Source organism: Erythrolamprus reginae, chromosome Z, assembly GCF_031021105.1.
Source record: "Erythrolamprus reginae isolate rEryReg1 chromosome Z, rEryReg1.hap1, whole genome shotgun sequence".
Lineage (NCBI taxonomy): Eukaryota > Metazoa > Chordata > Lepidosauria > Squamata > Dipsadidae > Erythrolamprus > Erythrolamprus reginae.
This window is the reverse complement of record NC_091963.1, coordinates 112,206,405-112,227,442: the sequence shown is the minus strand read 5'-3', so window position 1 is coordinate 112,227,442 and position 21,038 is coordinate 112,206,405. Positions and strand designations below refer to the sequence as shown.

The following is a 21,038-nucleotide window of genomic DNA, read 5'->3' as shown; positions in this document are numbered from 1 at the left end:
GTTACTAACTTAACAACTCCAATTTACTTAACAATGATGGAAATATATGTCATAAAATGGGACAAAATTCACTTAACTGTGTTTCTTAGCTACAGAAATTGTGGGCTGATTTGTGATTGTAAATTAAGGATTGCCTGTATTCATCCCTTGTGTCTTTCAGTAAGATGGGCTGCAAATAAATTTATTGACTCATATTTCAGCCTTCATAATGCTGCTAAAGAACGAAATGCAGTGTCACCCCATAAAAATTGGTTTATTTACATGTTTATTTAAGATTTCAAAGAGTCACCTAAAAATGAGTTTCTGACCAAACAACCTTCCCTGCCTCTCCTTCAAAGGTGATTTAGTCAACCTATAAGGTGGGTTCCTACTTACCTCGCTGCTGGTTCGCTTCCTCTTATGCTGGGTGGGCGTACTTCATGTAAGCACACGCTTCACACATGCGTGCATGAGCAGCAGCCATTTTGTTTTTAAAAGCCAAAAACAAGATGGTGACCGTAGGCACAGTGCCAGAAACTCGGCTTCTGCGTGTGCTCAAAAGAAAAAAAAACTATTTTTAAAAAAAATTTAAAAAGATGGCGGCACCCATGGACTGGCACTGACCAAACCAGGCCGTTTACATAATCATGACAACACCAGCAGGTCGCTATCAGTTTGCTTGAAACAGTCCAAAGCGGGAGGAACCCACCCCTGCTTATAGAGGATTATTACAAACCTTAGAGGATTACAGAGTTCCCTCGATTTTCGCGGGTTCGAACTTCACAAAAAGTCTATACCACAGTTTTTCAAAAATATTAATTAAAAAATACTTTGCGTTTTTCCCCTATACCATGGTTTTTCCCACCCCGATGACATCATATGCCATCGCCAAACTTTTGTCCGCCTTTATTAAATATTTTTTTTAATAAGCTTTAATAAATAACCCTGGTGAGTAATAATCTAAATGGTTGCTAAGGGAATGGGAAATTGCAATTTAGTGGTTTAAAGTGTTAAGGGAAGGCTTGTGACACTGTTCATAGCCAAAAATAGTGTATTTATTTCTGCATCTCTACTTCGCGGAAATTCGACTTTCGCGGGCGGTATCGGAACACATCCCCCGCTAAAATTGAGGGAACACTACTTACAAATTTTATATTTGCCTGATGGAGAAATTGGGTGTTAGAACCAATACAAGTAGATGGTTGACTAAAGGTTTCCGCTGATTGAAAGCATGACATACATGAATACAAAATAAAGTTCCCTAACATTTAGGTTTCTAAGTGAGATGAAGTTTGCAAAAGAAGATTTTTTAAAAAATTGGGGTAAAAGAATGAAACTGATATACTGATATCATAATATGGATTTAAAGTGCAGCTTTCCAAATTGATTTTAAAACTGAAAGGAAAACCAAGTTTCAGGTTAGAATCTAATGAGATTTTAAAATTAATTTTAAAAGTGAAAGGAAAACCAAGTTTCAGGTTAGAATCTAATGAGATTTTAAAATTGATTCTAAAACTGAAAGGAAAACCAAGTTTCAGGTTAGAATCTAATGAGAAAATTCAAGATATTATCTTCCTGGGTTATGGAAGTGACACAGAAAGGTAAGATTGACAGATATGTTTACTTGAAAGTAAAGCATTCCTTATATGCTGCTGCAATTTTATTTCAGTACATGGATGGAGTTGGGTGCTAACAGTGCAAACCAGTAGTGGGTTCAAAAATCCTTTACTACCGGTCCATGTGTTGCATGCACGATGCCTCTGCGCATGCATAGGACTCCCGCCGCCACTTCCGTTTCTAAGAACTGGTCCAAACCAGGAGCCACCCACCGCTGGTACAAATGTGCATTGATTGAAACCAAGTGACAGCTGGGAAGGGTCAGGAAAGTAAGGGAACCATGTTTGCCAGTTAAGCACTGGCTAAAATATAAAAGCATGCATTTAAAAAAAGTGTTTTAGGTTTCCTGCAGGCTATTGATGATTGTTTTTTTTTAATCAGTTTTTTCCTACATATTTTAAAGTAGTCTCATTCAATTTGATTAAAAGAATATCCTTTCATTCTTCCAAAAAAATTTAAGTTGTTGGTTTAATATGTAAAATTTTGAAATTTTAATTGTAGCATAGCAAAATAACATGAACGTGTAATTAATATATCCAATTTTAGCCATTAATTTTATGTGTTAAAATTGCAAAATACAAAATGGCCCAATATACTGTATATTAATTAGTGATTATTCAGTGAAGGAAAAAACCCTAAATAATGCTTTCTTTTATAGTATTGTAAGCCTGCCTAGAATCTCCTGACAATGAAATGGATGACATATAAATTTAATAAATATAATGCAATAATTAAATGAACTAAATATAATCAACTCCCCTTAATTAACAAAGAAAAATCTATATAGTAAGTATAAAAACTTACCGGTATATGAAATTAATTCAGTTGTTTATATTAAATCTAGGCCATGTAGCAGACAGTGTACTGTGTTATCTTCTTATTTTTAGAACATGAAAGTTTTCAGAAATAGATAACACATACCTATCCTGAATCCATTACTTAAAACGAGAATGATTTAATTTTCAATGACATAGAATTATCTTCTTTTTTGAACTCCTGAATTGTAAGTCAAAGCTCTTCAGAGATGACAAATTGTTTGTTCTAGGGATATAATTCACAAGTAATAAGAAATGCTCTTCCTATATTAAATTGAAACTCCTATAACTATTTGTTTTAATTGATAAATTATACTGGTTGTTTAGTTTTTGTTTTAATCCTCAAGACTTCCCAGAGTGATATCAGGTGAGATTGGCAACTATACAAATGCAGCAAACAAATAAAACAGAACAAGGTTAAATTATATAAATTAAATCATGTAAATCTTCAAATTTCTTAAATTACTAATCTTTATTAGGTCATTTGATTGGAAGTCACCCAGAATTGGATAGCGGGTGGCAACTTTATATAAATGTTAAATTAATTAATTAAATAAATAATACAGATTAGATGAGTAAATTAAATCCAATCGCAATTGGGATAAAGAAAGAAATATATAATTGTTCTAAGATATCTAAAAAGGATTAGGAAAAACACTACAGCATACAACATTATCTACAGAACTGTACTTAGCTGTGGTCATGAAAATAAAATCAGATTAATGCAATAATAACTCAAGATAAAACAAATCAGAACAACCAAAATGTTTAGTCGATATTCCTGGTGGACACTTGTGAAAAGCAGGTAGTAAATAGTATTTTCCATAGTTTCAGTTATTCCTTCACTGCATGTTCACAGTCTCTGTTCAATGGGAATTATCTCCCGTCACTAAGTGCCTTTGGGATGGCATTGAATCCAGTTAAAGATCAAACCCTTCTGAGTTTTGTGATCATTATGTGATTAAGGTAGGTGGCTGATTGGAAAAGGTTGCAAAATGGCTCAAGAAAGTGCCTCTTGGTAGAACTAGAAATCCTTTTTGCAAATCTAAATCAGTAACTCACTGTTTGAGATCAGCTATCTGAATTCACATGTGTAAAAAAACATGAAATATACAGCCGTAGAAATGTATTAAATAAAAGCAAAGCACTGCTTTATAACCTGTTTCATGCAACTCTTGCTGTGCTTATTACACTTGCTATACAATTTTGGCACAATATATCCACCCAAATATATGGATTATGAATACTGTGTGCACAATTGATGCATGCCTCTGAATGGAATGGGAGCAGCATGAACAATTTAACCAAGTAAGTACTTTATCTATAAATATCATAGTGAAATTAAGCCTTAGGCTTATGAAAAAATACCAAGAACAAAATATCAGAGAGGCAGATGGTACAGGGGGTTGAATAGAGGATGAAAGTCTGTAGGTTTTGGTGCATTAAATTTGCAACTGAGGTGCCTAAAGGAGAAGTAATCCTGCCTCTACCAGTTTTTCCCTAGAAATGTTATTTAAACGAAAATGAAACTATGGCTAAACCATGGCTACATTTGTCATCAAAGAAAGTGAAAGACAGTAGCTTGGGAACAATAATAAAATGGTTAAAATTAAAAAATCTTCATGGAAAATGGTGAGGCCTATACCTTCTCTGTGGCGGCCCCGACCCTTTGGAACCAACTCCCCCCCAGATATCAGAGTTGCCCCCACCCTCCTAGCCTTTTATAAGCTCCTTAAAACCCACCTCTGTCGTCAGGCATGGGGGAATTGACATGTTCCCTCCCCCTAGGCTTATAAAATTTATGCATGGTACGCTAGTATGTATGATTGGTTTTAATTTGTGGTGTTTTTTAAATTAGCTTAAATATTAGATTTGTTTTACATTGTATTGTTATTGCTGTGAGCCGCCCCGAGTCTGCGGAGAGGGGCGGCATACAAATCTGATTAAACTAAACTAAACTAAACTAAACTTTTTAATGGCTTAATGTTTGTTTGTTCATTTGTTTATTTAATGGATGACATACATTGAGTAGCAAAATGGATGACATACATGGAGCTGGATTTAATGGATGACATACATGGAGCCGGGGTGGCGCAGCAGGTAGAGTGCTGTACTGTAGGCCCCTGAAGCTGACTGTAGGTCAGTGATTCAAATCTCATCACCGTCTCAAGGTTGACTCAGCCTTCCATCCTTCAGACGTGGGTAAAACGAGGACCCGAATTGTGGGGACAATATGCTGGCTCTATTAAAAAGTGGTATTGTTACCATGTTGTAAGCCACCCTGAGTCTAAGGAGAAGGGCAGAATAAAAATAAATAAATAAATAAAATATATTGTCATTTAATCTAGACTAATAGAACACAATAAAATCTAAACATTAATAAGATCTATACATTAATAAGATCAAATACCAATTTATAAGCCAGCTAATCATTGAAGTGCAACATTGTTAATAATAATACTGGTTTTGTAAATTAATTTATTTACATAGGTAAGAAAAAGAGGTAGTTTAATGTAATTGTTAAGGTGCTGTCATAGAAACTATGAAACCAGCTGGATGTTATTGGGCCAATCACTGTCCCTCAACCCATGTTGTGGGGGAAATGGGAAGAATATATTAGGTGCTTCATTGCATTGAGTTATTTATAAAGTAATAAATACAGGATAAAAATTGAATGAATGAATGAGAGAGAGAGGAAGGAAGGAAGGGGGAGGGAGAGAAAAAACAAGAAAGAAGAAAAGGGAGAGTGAAAGGAAAAGAAGGAGAATATTTTGTCAGAGGCTAAAAATATATCCCTCAAATGCATCAGATTCCTCCTTGAAATTTAATTAATTTGGACTACAACAGATACCTTGAATACATTTTGAATTCATAATTCAAGATCTCATTCTAAGTGCTGAATAAACTTGTCTTCATTCAATAAAAATAAGTTAAAAATAAAGCCAGGCAAAGAAATGTATTCACTAAATCGTCATGTTTTATCCCAAAAATAATTGCTATTCCTTCAAAGAATCTCACAATTTTTAAATTAAGTAAAGATGCTTTAATTTTGGTAGTACAAAATTGCCAATTTCCATTTGAGATGTTTGCCCAAGTTAAATTTTATTTGGTTTTGCCGTAATATTTTTTTGGGGTGGAATTAAATTTAGTCATCTAATTTACACGTTTTGCATATATTTTTTTGCATTGGCCTTTAATAGAACATAAGATTCATTCAGGAAGTAATTCTGAAGAAGGAATTTCAGATTAGATATGTTTTGATAATTAGGGAAAATAATGCTAAATTTTTAATTCAAATATTAATTTCATTTACATGTTAATTCGAGAAAAATATTGTTAAAATTTTAATTCAAATAAATTTTTCTCTCAGAAGAAATTGTCCTGGAGTTCTTTGGTGTGAAAAATACTATCTTAAATCAATTTCAAAATGGCATGTAATGTGTTCACTTGGGAGACTATGTTATTACTGTGTCTGTCTGTCTTCCTCAAGTACCGTAATGAAAACAGAATTGCTTGTATATCTTCGATTCAATAAAAAGTAGATTTATTTATACACTGAGTGCATTTTCTTTAGAAGTTGTGCATCTTTCATGTGAGTATCACATTATTATTGTATGTTTGCAATTGATTGGCTTATAATTTTTATAAGAAATATTCAGTTGTTTACTTTATTTAATATATGCCTTTTAAAGCAGTTGTAGTGGGCTAGGCATCCTACATACACAGTATATGGGGTTAGTATTACTGCACACTTTGATAATGGGACTTTTGATCCAACAGAGGTTGTCAAGTGGAATTTAGATTTAGAGATAACAAAACCTGTTTATGCTTTTCCTTCAAGCTAATTGAAGATATCATCATATTGTTTCATAGTAAATCTGTGTTTTGCAGTTTAAAAATTAATGGGGCATAAGTGGTTAAATATGAGTTTTTGTTGTGCTTATAATGAGTTTAAGTAAATATAAAGTACACAGCGGTTAATATGCATGACAGTAAAACAATATTTTATATGTACTTTCTTAACCAGATTTATCTTAACCTCTGTGTGTTTGTGTATGTATATTCTCATGTCATAATTTTTTTATTTATTTGGAACTTTAGCATTTTTTTCAGTAAAATGGCTCCTGGTTGTATGCATATTAGTCTTTCCTTGCTTTCAAAATGAATATTGGAACAAAAGATACAGCAGAAATAAAATGCAGAAATAAAATAAAATAAAATAATTGAATTTTAGATATTTGATCTAAACAATCGCTATTGTTTACCCAATTTTGTATTTAATTGATTGAATCTCCTTTATATTCAACATCTATTTCTAACATTTTAGTTATATATACCTCTAATTGTTTACATAAGACATGCAATGAAGGGCTACCAAAATTTTTACTACCACACTGTGGGCATGGCTTATGCATTTTCTTTCAACATCTTTCAGTGCAAATTGGGTGCTCTGGGGTGGAACTCCATTTTTGCTACCCCACTGCGTTCCCCCTGCATCTGGGCAGTAGCTTACCCCTGAAGATGTGAAAGTAAGACCATTTACAGTTTTTTATAGTTCACCTTTCATAACCAAATTTGAAGTTTTTTGTTGTGATTTAACCACTTACACCATTTATTCCAAGCATCATAGAATTCTGTCTTCCCCTTCTCATGTACCTCCATTGTTAGTTTGCACATCTCAGAGCATTCCAAGATTTTTTCTAACAACCATTGAGGATGTGGGGATGGTATCATTTTTCCAACTCTGCGCATAAACTATCCTAGCAGCGGTAATTACATGAACTATATGACAGTTCTTTCTTTAAAACTTTTCTCTAAAAATTTCCAACAAGAACAGTTCCAAATTCAAATCAATCGCCTGTTGTGTAATTTCTTCCAGCCAATTTCTTATTTTATTTTGAAATACTTTAATTTAAGGGCAAGTCTACCAAAGATGGTATTAGGTCTCTTGCTTCTTCTTGTATTTCCAACATTTCGAAGGCATTGTATGGAACATTTTTACCAATGTGCTGGAGGGGAGATGCCAGCGGTAGAACATTTTATATATATTTTCCTTACATGATGCCACCAGAGTAAATTTGTAATTTTCCTCCCAAATTTTATCCCATTCTTCTAAAAGAATAGCATATCCAAAATTTTATGCCCATGCTATCATTGTCCCCTTAACCACTTTGTCCTCTAATTTGTATTGTAATTGCAATTTATGTTTTTATAAAAAGCATTGCTTTTGAAGCAGTTTTCTCACCTAAGTGGAAAATTGGGAAAATGCTTTTTAAGCTGATACATTTCACAAACTTTTTAGAATGGGTATTTGTACTTATGTATTTCTTGATTATTTGGTTTTAATTGATTAAAATGAATAAAAATAATAAATTAAAGCCATAGCCTTGTTGAGACTGTAATCTGATGCAAATGTACCTGGCAATAAGCCCAGAGTGCAAAATAAGACTTGTTTCTTAGTAGATTTGTTTTGTTCCAAATGCTGTTGGCCACCCAGTATAGAAGATATTCATATAATTTGGGTGCTAATGGAAGGAGCGCAAGCGTAGAATAGCCATCAAGCCAACCTTCATAGAAGTTATCTTTTCTAAACAGAATAACCTTAATTTACAACAGGACATAGAAGAGATTTTAGAGAATTTTATCACACCCTAGCTTGAAGGCTGTGGGCAGGCTGCAACATAATTAAAAGAAATTATAAACTTCGTAAACAGAACCACTTGAAACACTGGAGTAAAAACTCATAAAAAGCAAATCCCTAATAGTTATATTTTATATACTTTCCTTGATTGTAAACAAACGCAAGAAGAATAAATTCTATAACCCAAATTGAACTTTTGGGTTTGGTGGGTAACATTTTAAAAATAAAGTGGTCAACTTGAAATGCTTAGCAATAATGATAGCACACTATCATATACAGTACATCTCAAATAATACACTTTTTAAAAATAACTGTTATATTGGTGAAATAACATCTTAGTAATACCATCTGAGAAAATATGCTGATGTTTTGCTGATGACATATATTAATACTTAAAATTTCATGCACCGTATTTTCTAATCACTATGAAATGTACTTTGATTGCAGTAAATCGGTCATTGGAACATTTTATGCCCATAGGGGAGACCAGAGTCAAAAACAAAATTAGAGACTTCAAAATAAAAAAATATCCCAAAATCATAATTTGCAGGGGCCTAATTCAATGATAACAATCTAGGAATATTAAACTTTCTTTCTAAAAAATTGATTAAAATTATACAAAATAATAATTTTTCCTGAAAATTTTTTACTGCTGTTTCAGATAAATATCTTTTCTGAATTCTGATAATCACACCTGTCCTTTGGCAGCTATGCAGGAATACAGATTGGATTCCTGAGCAATTCACTTTTTAATAAAGTTCAATTTTACTCATACTTCTATTCCCTCATTGTTTCCGATAGCATTTTAAAATTCTGTTGAAGATACAGTATATTCTAGAGCAGTACAAAATATTGTCCAGTTATTAACAATTGTGTAGTATTGTGGGCTTGGCAAAAGAAGAAAAGAATATAGCCATTCATTTTGTATTTTCTATTTTTCCCCCATTTGCAGGAGGCTCAATAGACAGTAGGGGAAATACTGCAAAATAGAATTTTATTGCTTCAAAATGAATTCCACCTTTAAAATCATATGATACTTCAAAGATTTTTTTTAAAAAAATGATCTAATGTTCAGAAAAACATCCAATATCATATTACTCTGCCCTTGTAATTCACTCATCTTTCCCCAATTCTATATAACTTCCCATTTTTTCCCTATTCTGATTAAATCTGCCAAAAAGGGAAAATGATTGTACAATATATTTTGATTGCTAATGCAAGCAGTCATCCAGCTAGGTATTCAATAATGGGTAAAATTTTGTAATGCACATTAGTCAATAACACCAAGAAAGTCTGATTGGGAAACAAAACAAATCTACCATAAAAGTGGTTTGGAGAAAAAAAAACAAGAAATCAGAAGAGAAAAAGTATTGAAAGAAAAAACATGAAAAGATTAGAGGAAGGACTATTTTGTGTGACACCAAGAGAATCAATACTCTAAAATCAGGATAAAATGGATGTGTTCTTTTTTCCATTAAGCGGATATTTCTATTAGTGGCATAAAATATGCTCAAAAGCAAATTAGGTTTTTGTAGTAAATATTGTTATACATTTCTTGCTAACCATTCCTAGTTCAATTCCCTGCAAATGCAGGGAAGTTACCAACCAAATGGGATTGCCTACAAAATGCTAAATAGGACTTTCAGTATTGCAATCTTTATCAACCTCAACCACTTTAAGATGTGTTTTGAATTCCCTAACTGCATCTAGGACAACTGGCCTTGGCCAACTTGCCACAGTCAATTTGTCGTGGCCAACTCGCCATGGCCAGCTCACCACAGGACAACTCGCCGTGAGATAAAAGTTACAGTAATATTGAAGAAATGTGGAATAGAGCCATTAAAAAAAAGATGCCAAAGGGGGGACGAAATAAAATGTGACCAACAGGGCCAGAGGTTTTATTCAATCCTTTTTGTGGTTCCAAAGACATGGGGACAATACTAGATTTACAGCATCTGAACTCATACCGTAGGTATAGTAAGTTCAAGATGTGCTCCCTCCAATCCATCCTGGCTTGTATCCACCAGGGAGACTTTATGGCCTTGCTAGACTTGATGGAAGCCTACATGCATATCACTATTTCCCATCAGCACTGCAAATATCTTCGGATTTACTACGCAGTAGTAGACACTTCCAAAATAGAGCATTACCCTTTGGGCTTTCCTCTGCTCCCCAGGTGTTCATTAAGAGATTAGCAGCTCTAGTGGCTCATTTAAGGACCTTACCTGTTCGTGTCCATTATTACCTGGACAATATTCTGGTGCACGTGCCCACTAAAGAGCTTGCACTACAGCACCTCCAGGTAACCATTTCCTCACTGCGACACCACGGGTTCTCAATCAAATCTTGAGAAAAGCCACCTTCCACTTCCATAGTTCCTTTTGGAACAGTTATCAACTCCCTAGAGTGTAGGGTTTCCCTTTTTCAGGAGAGACAGGACAGTATCAGAGGATTAGCATCACAGGTACAATGAAAATGTATGCCCCCCTTAATAGTATTGTCCACTCTCCTTTGGAAAATGATATCTAGTATATCCATCACTCCTTGGGCCCACCTACACTCTTGGGAACAAAATAGTTTCTCTTGCCTTTTCAGAAGATGGGTTACAGCTCTTCACACCACAGGTTCCTGGTCTACCATGGGTTCGATGGTCTCTCCAACCCGTGGCAGGGTTCTCCAGACATCTCCAAGGGCTCCCTTTTCAATGCTCTGCCCATGATTACCATTATAATGGATGCCAATCTTAGCGGGTGGGGTGCCCATTTCAGGGACACATGGCTCAGGCCTTTGGTCAGCAACACACACCAAGTGCTCTATCATTTGGCTAAAGCTGCGAGCTTTGTCGTTAGCCCTGTAACAATTACATTGCCTTGTGGCAAGCAAACATGTTTTGGTCCTAATAGACAACATTACAACCAAGGTGCATCTCAACCACCAAGGGACACTCACTCCAGGACCCTCATGAGTAAGGCACTGAGGCTGGTACTATGGTCAGAGCGACACCTATTCTTGTCAGCGGATCACATCTCTGGGGTTACCAACATGCAGGTAGATTGGCTAAGTCGTTCAACAGTGAACCATGCTGAATGGTGCCTACACCCATCGATCTTCCATATCATCATGTCCAGATTCAGCCTTCCATCAGTGGACCTCTTCACAACCCTGGAGAACACCCAACTCTTGCAGAGGTCTATCTTGCAGTTTTGCCATGCCGAGTCTAATCTTCGGAATCGTCAAAACTGGGTTCTAGCAGGGTAGATCCTGGCATTAAAAAAGAGAAACAGACTTAGTCCTCATCACTGAATGGACGAGGATAACCCATCTTGACTGAGAAGGGGCACCATTTCTGAATAAAGTAAAATATTGTATAGTAAATTGCCTAAGTTGCTGCTCATAATTACATGTTGAAATGGGTAGCATATACTGTACATTTAATAAAAATAAAATGGGAAAAGATTAAATGCAAATGAGGCATTAGTTATTAATGCAATCATGCAAAATCCCAATTATGATTAGTAACTAGGATAAAAACAATCTTCAATAGTTTACTAAAAAAAATTCAAACTTATTGCAGTTTAATTTTCTTTAATTGTATTTTCAGAATAGGATCGTAAAAGGTAAAGTACGGAAAAAAAGTGATACCGTGTTTCCCCGATAGTAAGACCCCCCCCGATTGTAAGACATATGGGGGGTTTCAGGGGGGTCGGCTAAAATAAGCCATACCCCGAAAGTAAGACATATGTCTTACTTTCGGGGAAACACGGTACGATATGCCGGAGAGCCGGAGAAGGGGGCGTCCGGACCCCCCCACCCCCAGCAGAAGCCAAGGGGGGGTTCATTTCAAGCGGCGTTGGGCGAAAGAGGGCGGGCAGCCAGCAGCAGAAGGCGAGAGGTGCCTCCTTCTCCGGCTCTCCGGCAGATCGAGCGCGCGAAGAGGCACCTCTCACCTTCCGCCGCTGCTGGCCGCCCTCTTTCGCCTAGCGTCGCTTCGGAAGCCACCAAACGCCGTCAGGGGGGCGCTTGGCGACCGCCTCTCCGTTCGCCAAGTGCCGCTCGCCAAGCACCCCCCTGACGGCGTTCGGCGGCTTCCGAAGCGACGCTGGGCGAAAGAGGGCGGCCAGCAGCGGCGGAAGGTGAGAGGTGCCTCTTCGATATGCCGGAGAGCCAGAGAAGGGGGCACCTCTCGCCTTCTGCTGCTGGCCGCCCACCCTCTTTCGCCCAACGCCGCTTGAAAGGACCCCCCCCTTGGCCTCTGCTGAGGGTGGGGAGGTCCGGACGCCCCCTTCTCCGGCTCTCCTGCATATCTCAGAAGCCAAGGGGGGGGGTCCTTTCAAGCGGCGTTGGGCAAAAGGGCGGGCGGCCAGCAGCAGAAGGCGAGAGGTGCCTCCTTCTCCGGCTCTCCGGCAGATCGAGCGCGCGAAGAGGCACCTCTCACCTTCCGCCGCTGCTGGCCGCCCTCTTTCGCCTAGCGTCGCTTCGGAAGCCACCAAACGCCGTCAGGGGGGCGCTTGGCGACCGCCTCTCCGTTCGCCAAGTGCCGCTCGCCAAGCACCCCCCTGACGGCGTTCGGCGGCTTCCGAAGCGACGCTGGGCGAAAGAGGGCGGCCAGCAGCGGCGGAAGGTGAGAGGTGCCTCTTCGATATGCCGGAGAGCCAGAGAAGGGGGCACCTCTCGCCTTCTGCTGCTGGCCGCCCACCCTCTTTCGCCCAACGCCGCTTGAAAGGACCCCCCCCTTGGCCTCTGCTGAGGGTGGGGAGGTCCGGACGCCCCCTTCTCCGGCTCTCCTGCATATCTCAGAAGCCAAGGGGGGGGTCCTTTCAAGCGGCGTTGGGCAAAAGGGCGGGCGGCCAGCAGCAGAAGGCGAGAGGTGCCTCCTTCTCCGGCTCTCCGGCAGATCGAGCGCGCGAAGAGGCACCTCTCACCTTCCGCCGCTGCTGGCCGCCCTCTTTCGCCCAGCGTCGCTTCGGAAGCCGCCGAATGCCATCAGGGGGGCGCTTGGTGACCGCCTCTCCGCTCGCCAAGCACCTCCCTGACGGCGTTCGGCGGCTTCCGAAGCGACGCTGGGCGAAAGAGGGCGGCCAGCAGCGGCGGAAGCTGAGAGGTGACTCTTCGATATGCCAGAGAGCCGGAGAAGGGGGCACCTCTCGCCTTCTGCTGCTGGCCGCCCGCCCTCTTTCGCCCAGCGCCGCTTGAAAGGACCCCCCTCCCTTGGCTTCTTCTGGGGGTGGGGGGGTCCGGACGCCCCCTTCTCTGGCTCTCCGGCATATCGCAGAAGCCAAGGGGGGGTGTCCTTTCAAGCGGCGCTGGGCGAAAGAGGGCGGGCGGCCAGCAGCGGCGGAAGGTGAGAGGTGCCTCTTCGCGTGCTCGATCTGCCGGAGAAGGAGAAAGAAAGAGGTCGGGTTGTGTGAAAGAGGCCGGGGTTGGGGGAAGGGGAGACGTAAGATGTGTGGTTTTTTTTTTGCAACGCCGCTCAAAAGGTGCCTTGGCTGGAAGAGTAGCTGGTTTCCAGGGCATAAACTGGCTCGCTTCCGGGGATGGTAATGTAAGACATACCCCGAAAGTAAGACATAGTGGGGCTTTTGGGGGTAAAAAGAAAGTAAGACATGGTCTTACTATTGGGGAAACACGGTAGTTTCTCCTTCCAAGTAAATAGAATTAATGTACCTCATAAGCAACATATCCTGACTCTGTTTAAAATTTGAGGCTGACACAGAGGAATTGATTTTTTCCTATCCATTTTTAAATTGTTTCTCCTATTACTACATCTTGTGAACTTTTAAAAATTTCTACAAAAATTAATATGTGCATATTTTTCCTGACTCATTTGTATTCATATGCTCTTTGCTGAATATATCTGTTTTTGTCAAAACTGTAATAATTATTTTTACAGATACTCATATTAGAAATAAAATTTTCAGGAATACAAAATTTCAAATATTTCTCTATGTTGATTTTAAAATGCAAACTGTTAAGATTTACAATAAAAGCAAATCAAATTAGTGTTTCCAATACCCATGCATTATTAGGACCCTGGAGTAAACTATTGAGACATTTTACTTTCCCTTCTGTTGTTGTTTGTGTTGTCTTCTTGATTGAGACAAGAAGAAAGGTAGAGCTTTGATATTTCTGTACATCCACGAGCAGGTTGTTTGCACAAGGAATAATTTAGGAGGAAGATTAGCCAGTTATGGTAACAACTTCATTTGCTCTAAAAAGGGAGGAGTGGAGGAGCGTTAAATCGGAAGAGTTTCTCCTCTGATTAGACCTTCCCAACCTGAGGGAAGTCCTAACTACTAATCCCATAATTCTCCATAAAAGTAAACCAACACATCTGGAAGGCACCGAGTTGGGAATAGCTGATCTGGCATAGATAGATTTCTGAGGTGTGTGCAAATACAGGGAGCATCATTCTCTCACACAGACAAACAATGAGTCAGAACATGGTATTCTGGAGAAAGGGATAGGCATTCTTTGGGATCTTCCATCAACTCTCATCTTATCTGTCTGGACTACTCTGGACTATTCACAGTAATGGGTTGAAACCTGATAGGAGTAAACTTTCTATATGGAACAGTTAATATGAGTGCATGAGAAAGAGAGAGAGGGAGGGAAGGAAGGAGGGAGGGAGTTTGTCTTCTATATTTACATTTGAAACATAAAGATAATTCAGCAATAGAGATCAGCATCGGTCCTTCCTCTTTCCTCCCTCCCTCTCTCCCTCCCTCCAGAGAAATACAGGCCAGTAGTATTTTGTATTCTAGGTATTTGGCAAGCCTTCTGTTTCCTCTGGGCTGAAGTGAGAGTTGTGTAGCTAAATTGCCTGTAGATGATATAATTACTGTTATCTGTTCTCAGAAACTGACGATTAGAGGGTCTGTCTCTAAGAAAGGCTTTTAAAGGAGGCAAAAGGAGTAAACTATGTTTAAGTCTTTTCTCCACCCCACTGCAACAACATCTACAACAGTGCTTGTATTTTTCTTAAAGACAAATATAACATAACTACCCTGGAAATATATATATCTAATTTGATTAGAACTATCATGGTATGAGGTGCCTCTTGGATATTATGGAAGGACCTTGGATATTATGACAGGTGTTCATATTAGAGTTATGAGAAGGAAATTACCAGTTTGGCATTGCTGGCTCTGAACGACTGGAGTGAGAAAACCACATACTTTAATCCATGTGAGTGCAGCAAATATTTGGAAAGACAGTCATATTTCTCAGCGGAGTATCTACATATTTTTTATGGTACAGTGGAACCTCGACATACGAGCAGCTCTACTTACGAGCTACTTGAGATAAGAGCTGGGAGGGGAGCGACATTTTTGTTCGCCTCCCGAGCTCACATTCGGGATACGAGCGCCAAGGAGCTGTCTCCTGAAGCCGAATGCTAACTTCCGCGTTCGGCTTCAGGAGACAGCTCCTTGGCGCTCGTATCCCGTGTGTTTTAAAAGGTTGCAGCCGGCCTGGGGGGCTCGGGGGGGTGCTGGCAAGCCCCCCAGGCCGGCTGCGACGTTTTAAAACACCCGCGCCGCTTCGCAGCTGTCTCCTGAAGCCGAACGCTAACTTCCGCGTTCGGCGGCAGCGGTTTTTTTTTGTTGTTGCACGGATTAATTGACTTTACATTGTTTCCTATGGGAAACAATGTTTCGTCATATGAGCGTTCCAACTTACGAGCCTCCTTCCGGAACCAATTAGTCTCGTAAGTCGGGGTTCTACTGTATATGTCAGTGATGGTGAACCTTTTTTTCTTTGGGTGCCCAGAGATTGTGGGCGTATACTATTGCACATGCCCGAGTGCCCACGCCCATAATTCAATGCCTTGGGAGGGTGAAAACTGCTTCCCCGACCCCCCCACATCTGGAGCCCGGAAACCGCCTGTTTCCCAACTTCTGGTGGGTCCAGTAGGCTTGTTTCACCCTCCCCAGGCTCCAGAGGCTTTCCTGGGGCCGGGGCAGGGTAAAAACGCCCTCCACCATCCCCCAGGGGCTATCTGGAAGTAAAAAACAGCCTTCCAGAGCCTCTGTGCAGGCCAAAAATCAATTGGCCAGCACACACATGAACATTGGAGCTGAGCTAGGGCAACAGCTAGTGTGCCAGCAGATATGGCTTCTTGTACCACCTGTGGTACCCGTGCCATAGATTCGCCATCACTGGTATATGTACTCAACATATTTCAACATTGTAGGATATTGATCTTTGAATTTGGGATTTCTTCCATATGTTCTTTGAATGAAATATTTATACTGTATATTTAAAAACTAATGTTTCTAGTTTTCAGCAGTAATTAGTAAACAGCAAGTTCTTTTATAATGTCAGTGGGCTTTGTTGAAAGACTTATTTACCAATATATTTGTTTTTTCATGTGATAGGAAAGTTTTTAAAAATTGCATGTGTTTGTCTAGAGAGTTAATAATGGAGGAGATTTAAATAAGAAAATTCTTGGCTCAACTGTTATTAATTCTTTGTACAAATTCTTCAAATATTGCAGATGGAAACCTCAAGCTATTATTCAATAATTGTCAGACGGCGTAACAGGTCTACTTTCAAAGATGCATCAGAGCAATTAACATAGGTCAAGCTTTTAAACACAATGATACAAAACAGTTTTATTAGGAATTCCTCAAACTCCCAATGTGTTTTGAATTCAGAGCTTTTCCTTAGGAAAATAATTATTAGCAAGAAGTGATAACACAATTTGATCACAAAAATATTTCCATGAACTTTAAATTCATTAGGACAAAGGTTTTCCATTACATTTTTGGTATATTTTTACCGTTTTATCAAAAATGCTCTGGTTGGAGCCCATACCAGAAAGTTGGAGTTGTACTAACTAAACAAAAGTTAATTTTAATGCATGGATACTATGAGTGGTGATGTCTTACTTTTCTTTCTTCCCTCTTCCGTCTTTTATGTTTAGGTGTATCTGAGAACCTGCTCACCACGGGACTTCTGCAATGCTCACAGCCGTCTGCGGTTCTCTTGGCAACCAGTGCTCAGAGACACCTTGTTCTTCTCCAAGCCACTTGGAGCTGCAGCCTCTGCAGACATATCAACCTCGTACCAGCCCAGAGAGTGGGGGAGATTTCCCATCCCCTCTGCAACCCACAGAACTCCAGCACTTGCCTTTGACTGCACCTGACACAGAATACTCTGGTAACAGTGGTTACGAGCTGCATGGGTCTTCAAGGGTAGATCTGGACAGCGAAAACCAGCTGCCAACCGAGTCATACTCTAAGCTTTTACAAGCAACACCAGATATGTCTCAGCACTATGAACCTTGGTTTAGACCTACACATTCAGGCAATGCCACCGATGACAATAATGTCAATCCATGGTGGGATCTCCATGCTGGATCTAGCTGGATGGATCTCCAAAGTGGTCTCCAACCACCAGGCCACACAAGTGGGCTTCAGCCAGTGTTGGGTGGCTATGGTTCTGCAGAACATCAACTCTGTGGTCCGCCTCATCACCTGCTGCCTTCAGCATCCCACCTCATGAACCAAGAAGTTATTAAATCCCTGGATTCTACTCAAGAACCTCACCCAATGGAGCAAGCTGGGGATAGTAGTGGAAGGCCAAAAAGCTCAAGGCGTTCAGTGACCCGGAGCTCTGGCCAAGCTGCCTGTCGATGTCCTAACTGCCAAGAAGCTGAAAGGGTGGGCCAGTGCCCTGACAATTCCAAAAAGAAGCATCTCCATAACTGTCATATTCCTGGTTGTGGCAAGGCATATGCCAAGACATCCCATTTGAAGGCCCATTTGAGATGGCACAGTGGTGACCGCCCCTTTGTCTGCAATTGGTTGTTCTGTGGAAAGCGCTTCACCCGCTCTGATGAATTGCAGAGGCACCTTCAGACCCATACAGGAACCAAAAAATTCACCTGTCCTGTTTGCAACCGAGTCTTCATGAGAAGCGACCATCTAAGCAAGCATATGAAGACACACGATGGTGCCAAAGAAGAAGCAGAAGGAGAGGCTAAAACTGGAACAGAGCTCCCTGCCAAAATCAAACGGGAACCTGAGGGAAGCACTTCAAGTGCTACTTCTCAGTCTAATTGAGCCTTTTTCTTTTCATCTTTTCTCAAGGATGTCCAGCCCTTCCCGTCTCTCTATAATGGTCAATCTTGGGTCTGTAACTTCCTACTCAAGGCTATAGGATCAATCCATCCTCTGGCATGAACATTAGTCTGTCCTTAAATGCAATGTTATTTATTTTGTAGGAGGAAAGGGTGATATTGTTGGGACAATTTGGAAAGTTTGGCCTTTTTCAGCTTTGGGGTGGGACTTCATATTGTACTTTTGTTTAGGGAATTTAGGAAGCTACTGTTATAAGAATGGTTGAGGAGGTGGGTTGGTTAAGTGACATCTTGAGACAGTTACAAATGGATGGATGTAGTCCTTGCCTCCTTCCATTTGAATATTAGGTTTCATGTTTTTGCTATATACAAAAATCACAAAAACATACAAAGGCTTATAGTGGAACCTTGTTCTTTAGTTTAAGCTCTTAGAGATTTAGGGGTTTGGATATTAGCCATCCCATGTTTGGTTCCAGTTTAAATAGGTAACATGAAAAATCCAGTTTAATGCAAAATGTTAACCACACTTCAGTTTCCATGGGGGATTTTTTTGCGAGGAGTATGAGTAGAATTATTGGCTTGCATCTCAGACAGCTACCTCACTCTGTTTCCAAAGCAGACCATATCCTTAATTATGGATAAAGGTAGCTCTAAACGTAGTTTAGGATTTTTATGGCAGTTGGTGGCACTTGTAAATTACTATAATATGGAATAACATAATTCAAGCTTTAAAGTTTCCTGAAGTCCCAACTGAAACATGAACTTCTATACGCCTTTGGTGCCATGTTTTACTTAGATTATCTACTAAAAATAGGTTTTCTAAAATCGTTTATATTTTCAACCAAACACAAAGCATCTGGTCTTTCCAGGTGATATGACTGTTTCCTTTTCTTAGGTGAAAAAGAAATGAGAAGATAGAGAAAGTTGAAGGAACTGGAAAATGATGTTTTTTCCTACCTTAAAAAACAACAACAATTGGGTGTAGGGCAGGATGACAATACCATATTTTCTTATAATTAATATGCTGTTCTGTTAATATCTAGAACGCTTTCTTATGGTTGATATTTTTAATTCCACAAAAATGACAGGATTTTCTTAGTACATGGCAGAAAATCTGTTGATTGGGTAGAAATGGCTAGCACTTTCTCTGTACACACACTTTAAAAATGTATATTCTCTCAGTCCTCCAAACCTTTCCCCCTACTTCACTGTGCCTTTAAAGTTTCATTGCAAGGGAAATATGTACTAAAGTTGTGGATTAGGACTCAGTTTCTGATTGCCCGAGGGCAAATTCAGCAATTAAGGATGTGTTTGTTTTGTTTTTTTGCATTCTTACTACTGCAGATGGCAAACTAGTTCAAGCACATGAATTGGTTATGATAAATTGAGGCTATCTTTCATTTATGTTAATACCGTCTTGATTTCCAGCTGCGTAAAAAGTGATTTAACTTTTGCTCACAGTAGCGACTCACAAATTTAACCAGGTTCTACAATTAAATCAGATTTGATTTAAGAACTGACCCTAGAACGGTTTTTGTTTCAGATGTGACCCAGACATCATGTGCAATTTTTTACAAATTGCAATTACAATACATGTTGTGCAAGGAAAATAATATAAGCATTTAAAAAATCTTATTTGTACTTGTTTTTTTTAATTTGGATAGAAAAATGCAGATTTCTGCTCAGAAACTGAATGCAGAAGGGCTGCATACTACTGTATACTCTGGATTGCTAGTAATTCTTTTTGAGCCAGGTAAGTGTTTGAGGTATATTTTCACAAATGAAGGCAAATATACATGTCCCAGGAAAATGATGCAGGATTTAATCTGGGTCAGTCACTGGGACCAGAGGTTTAGTATTTCCAGCTTTAAAGACCTAGACTGGATGTTGCCCATCCTCGGGGAACTTGTCTCTCACCAGAATGTGTGCTTTGGACTATTCTATGCATAGTATTTATGTGATGCCAGATTGTATGCAGCTTTTTAGTTGTTGATTGGGGTGGTGAAGGCCACTTAATTGCTGGTTATTAAGTCATTGGCTGCTGTTTACTTGTGCTGCTAAGTCCTTAGCTCCTAAGTACCTGGTAAGTTGGTGGTAAATCAGCAGTCCTGTTGACTGTCAAAGGGCCATTTTTTAGGCTTTAGTCATTTCCCTATTTTTGTATTTTTTTTGGCAAACAATCTTAGTACCTGTGATTGAATGTATGTCCTTGTTCATTGCAATGTAAGGCTACCAATGAGTTGGGGTCTTGTCTGACTGCTCCCTTGTATTCTTGCAGTCTGGTGGTTAGTTTTCTCCCTGTCTGTCCTACACAGACATGGAGGCATTGTAATGAATTGCCTCTGTGATTATGAACGACCTGCATGGATTGCTTCTGCGACTACATTAGATAGACAAGGAGGAAGATTGCAAGAGCATAAGGAAGTTATAAGAGAGCCCAAATTCATTAGTAGCTTGAGAATGCAATGAACAAGAACATACTTTCAATTTAGCAGCTAAGATTGTAGGCCAAGCAGGGTCCAAAGGTAGCCAGGAAAATGATTGAAGCCTGGAAAACAGGCCCCTTGTCATCAACTTACTAGGCATTTAGGAATCAAGGACTTGGCATAACAGACAATGACTTAATAACTGGCCATCAGCCGCTCAAATCAACAATTTCAAAAAACCACACACAGCCATGCATCACATAAATAGCCCAAAGCACACATTCTGGTGAGAGAGAAGTTTCCTGAAGATAGGATCCAGCACCCTAGTCCAAAAGCTCAGACGATTAAAACTCTGGTCCCAGTGACCAGAGGTATATTTTGCACAAAAAGCAGGAATGTCCGGCTCTTAATCTCTCAGCAGACCACTTGAACTTACCATAAATAGTAACACTTGTTGATATTTAAAATATTTTTTAAGA

At 39.5% G+C, this 21,038-nt stretch overlaps 1 protein-coding gene across 1 annotated transcript in view; it reads left to right on the top strand.

The window, feature by feature from the left end:
- SP6 (Sp6 transcription factor) overlaps positions 1-19,646 on the top strand; it is a 30,851-nt gene extending 11,205 nt beyond the window's left edge. The window contains exon 2 of the mRNA XM_070726867.1: positions 16,976-19,646. Within this exon, the coding sequence (XP_070582968.1) occupies positions 17,013-18,116 (1,104 nt within the window). The 5' untranslated portion in view covers positions 16,976-17,012 and the 3' untranslated portion in view covers positions 18,117-19,646. The remainder of the gene's footprint in view (positions 1-16,975) is intronic.
- The last annotated feature ends 1,392 nt before the right edge of the window (positions 19,647-21,038 follow it).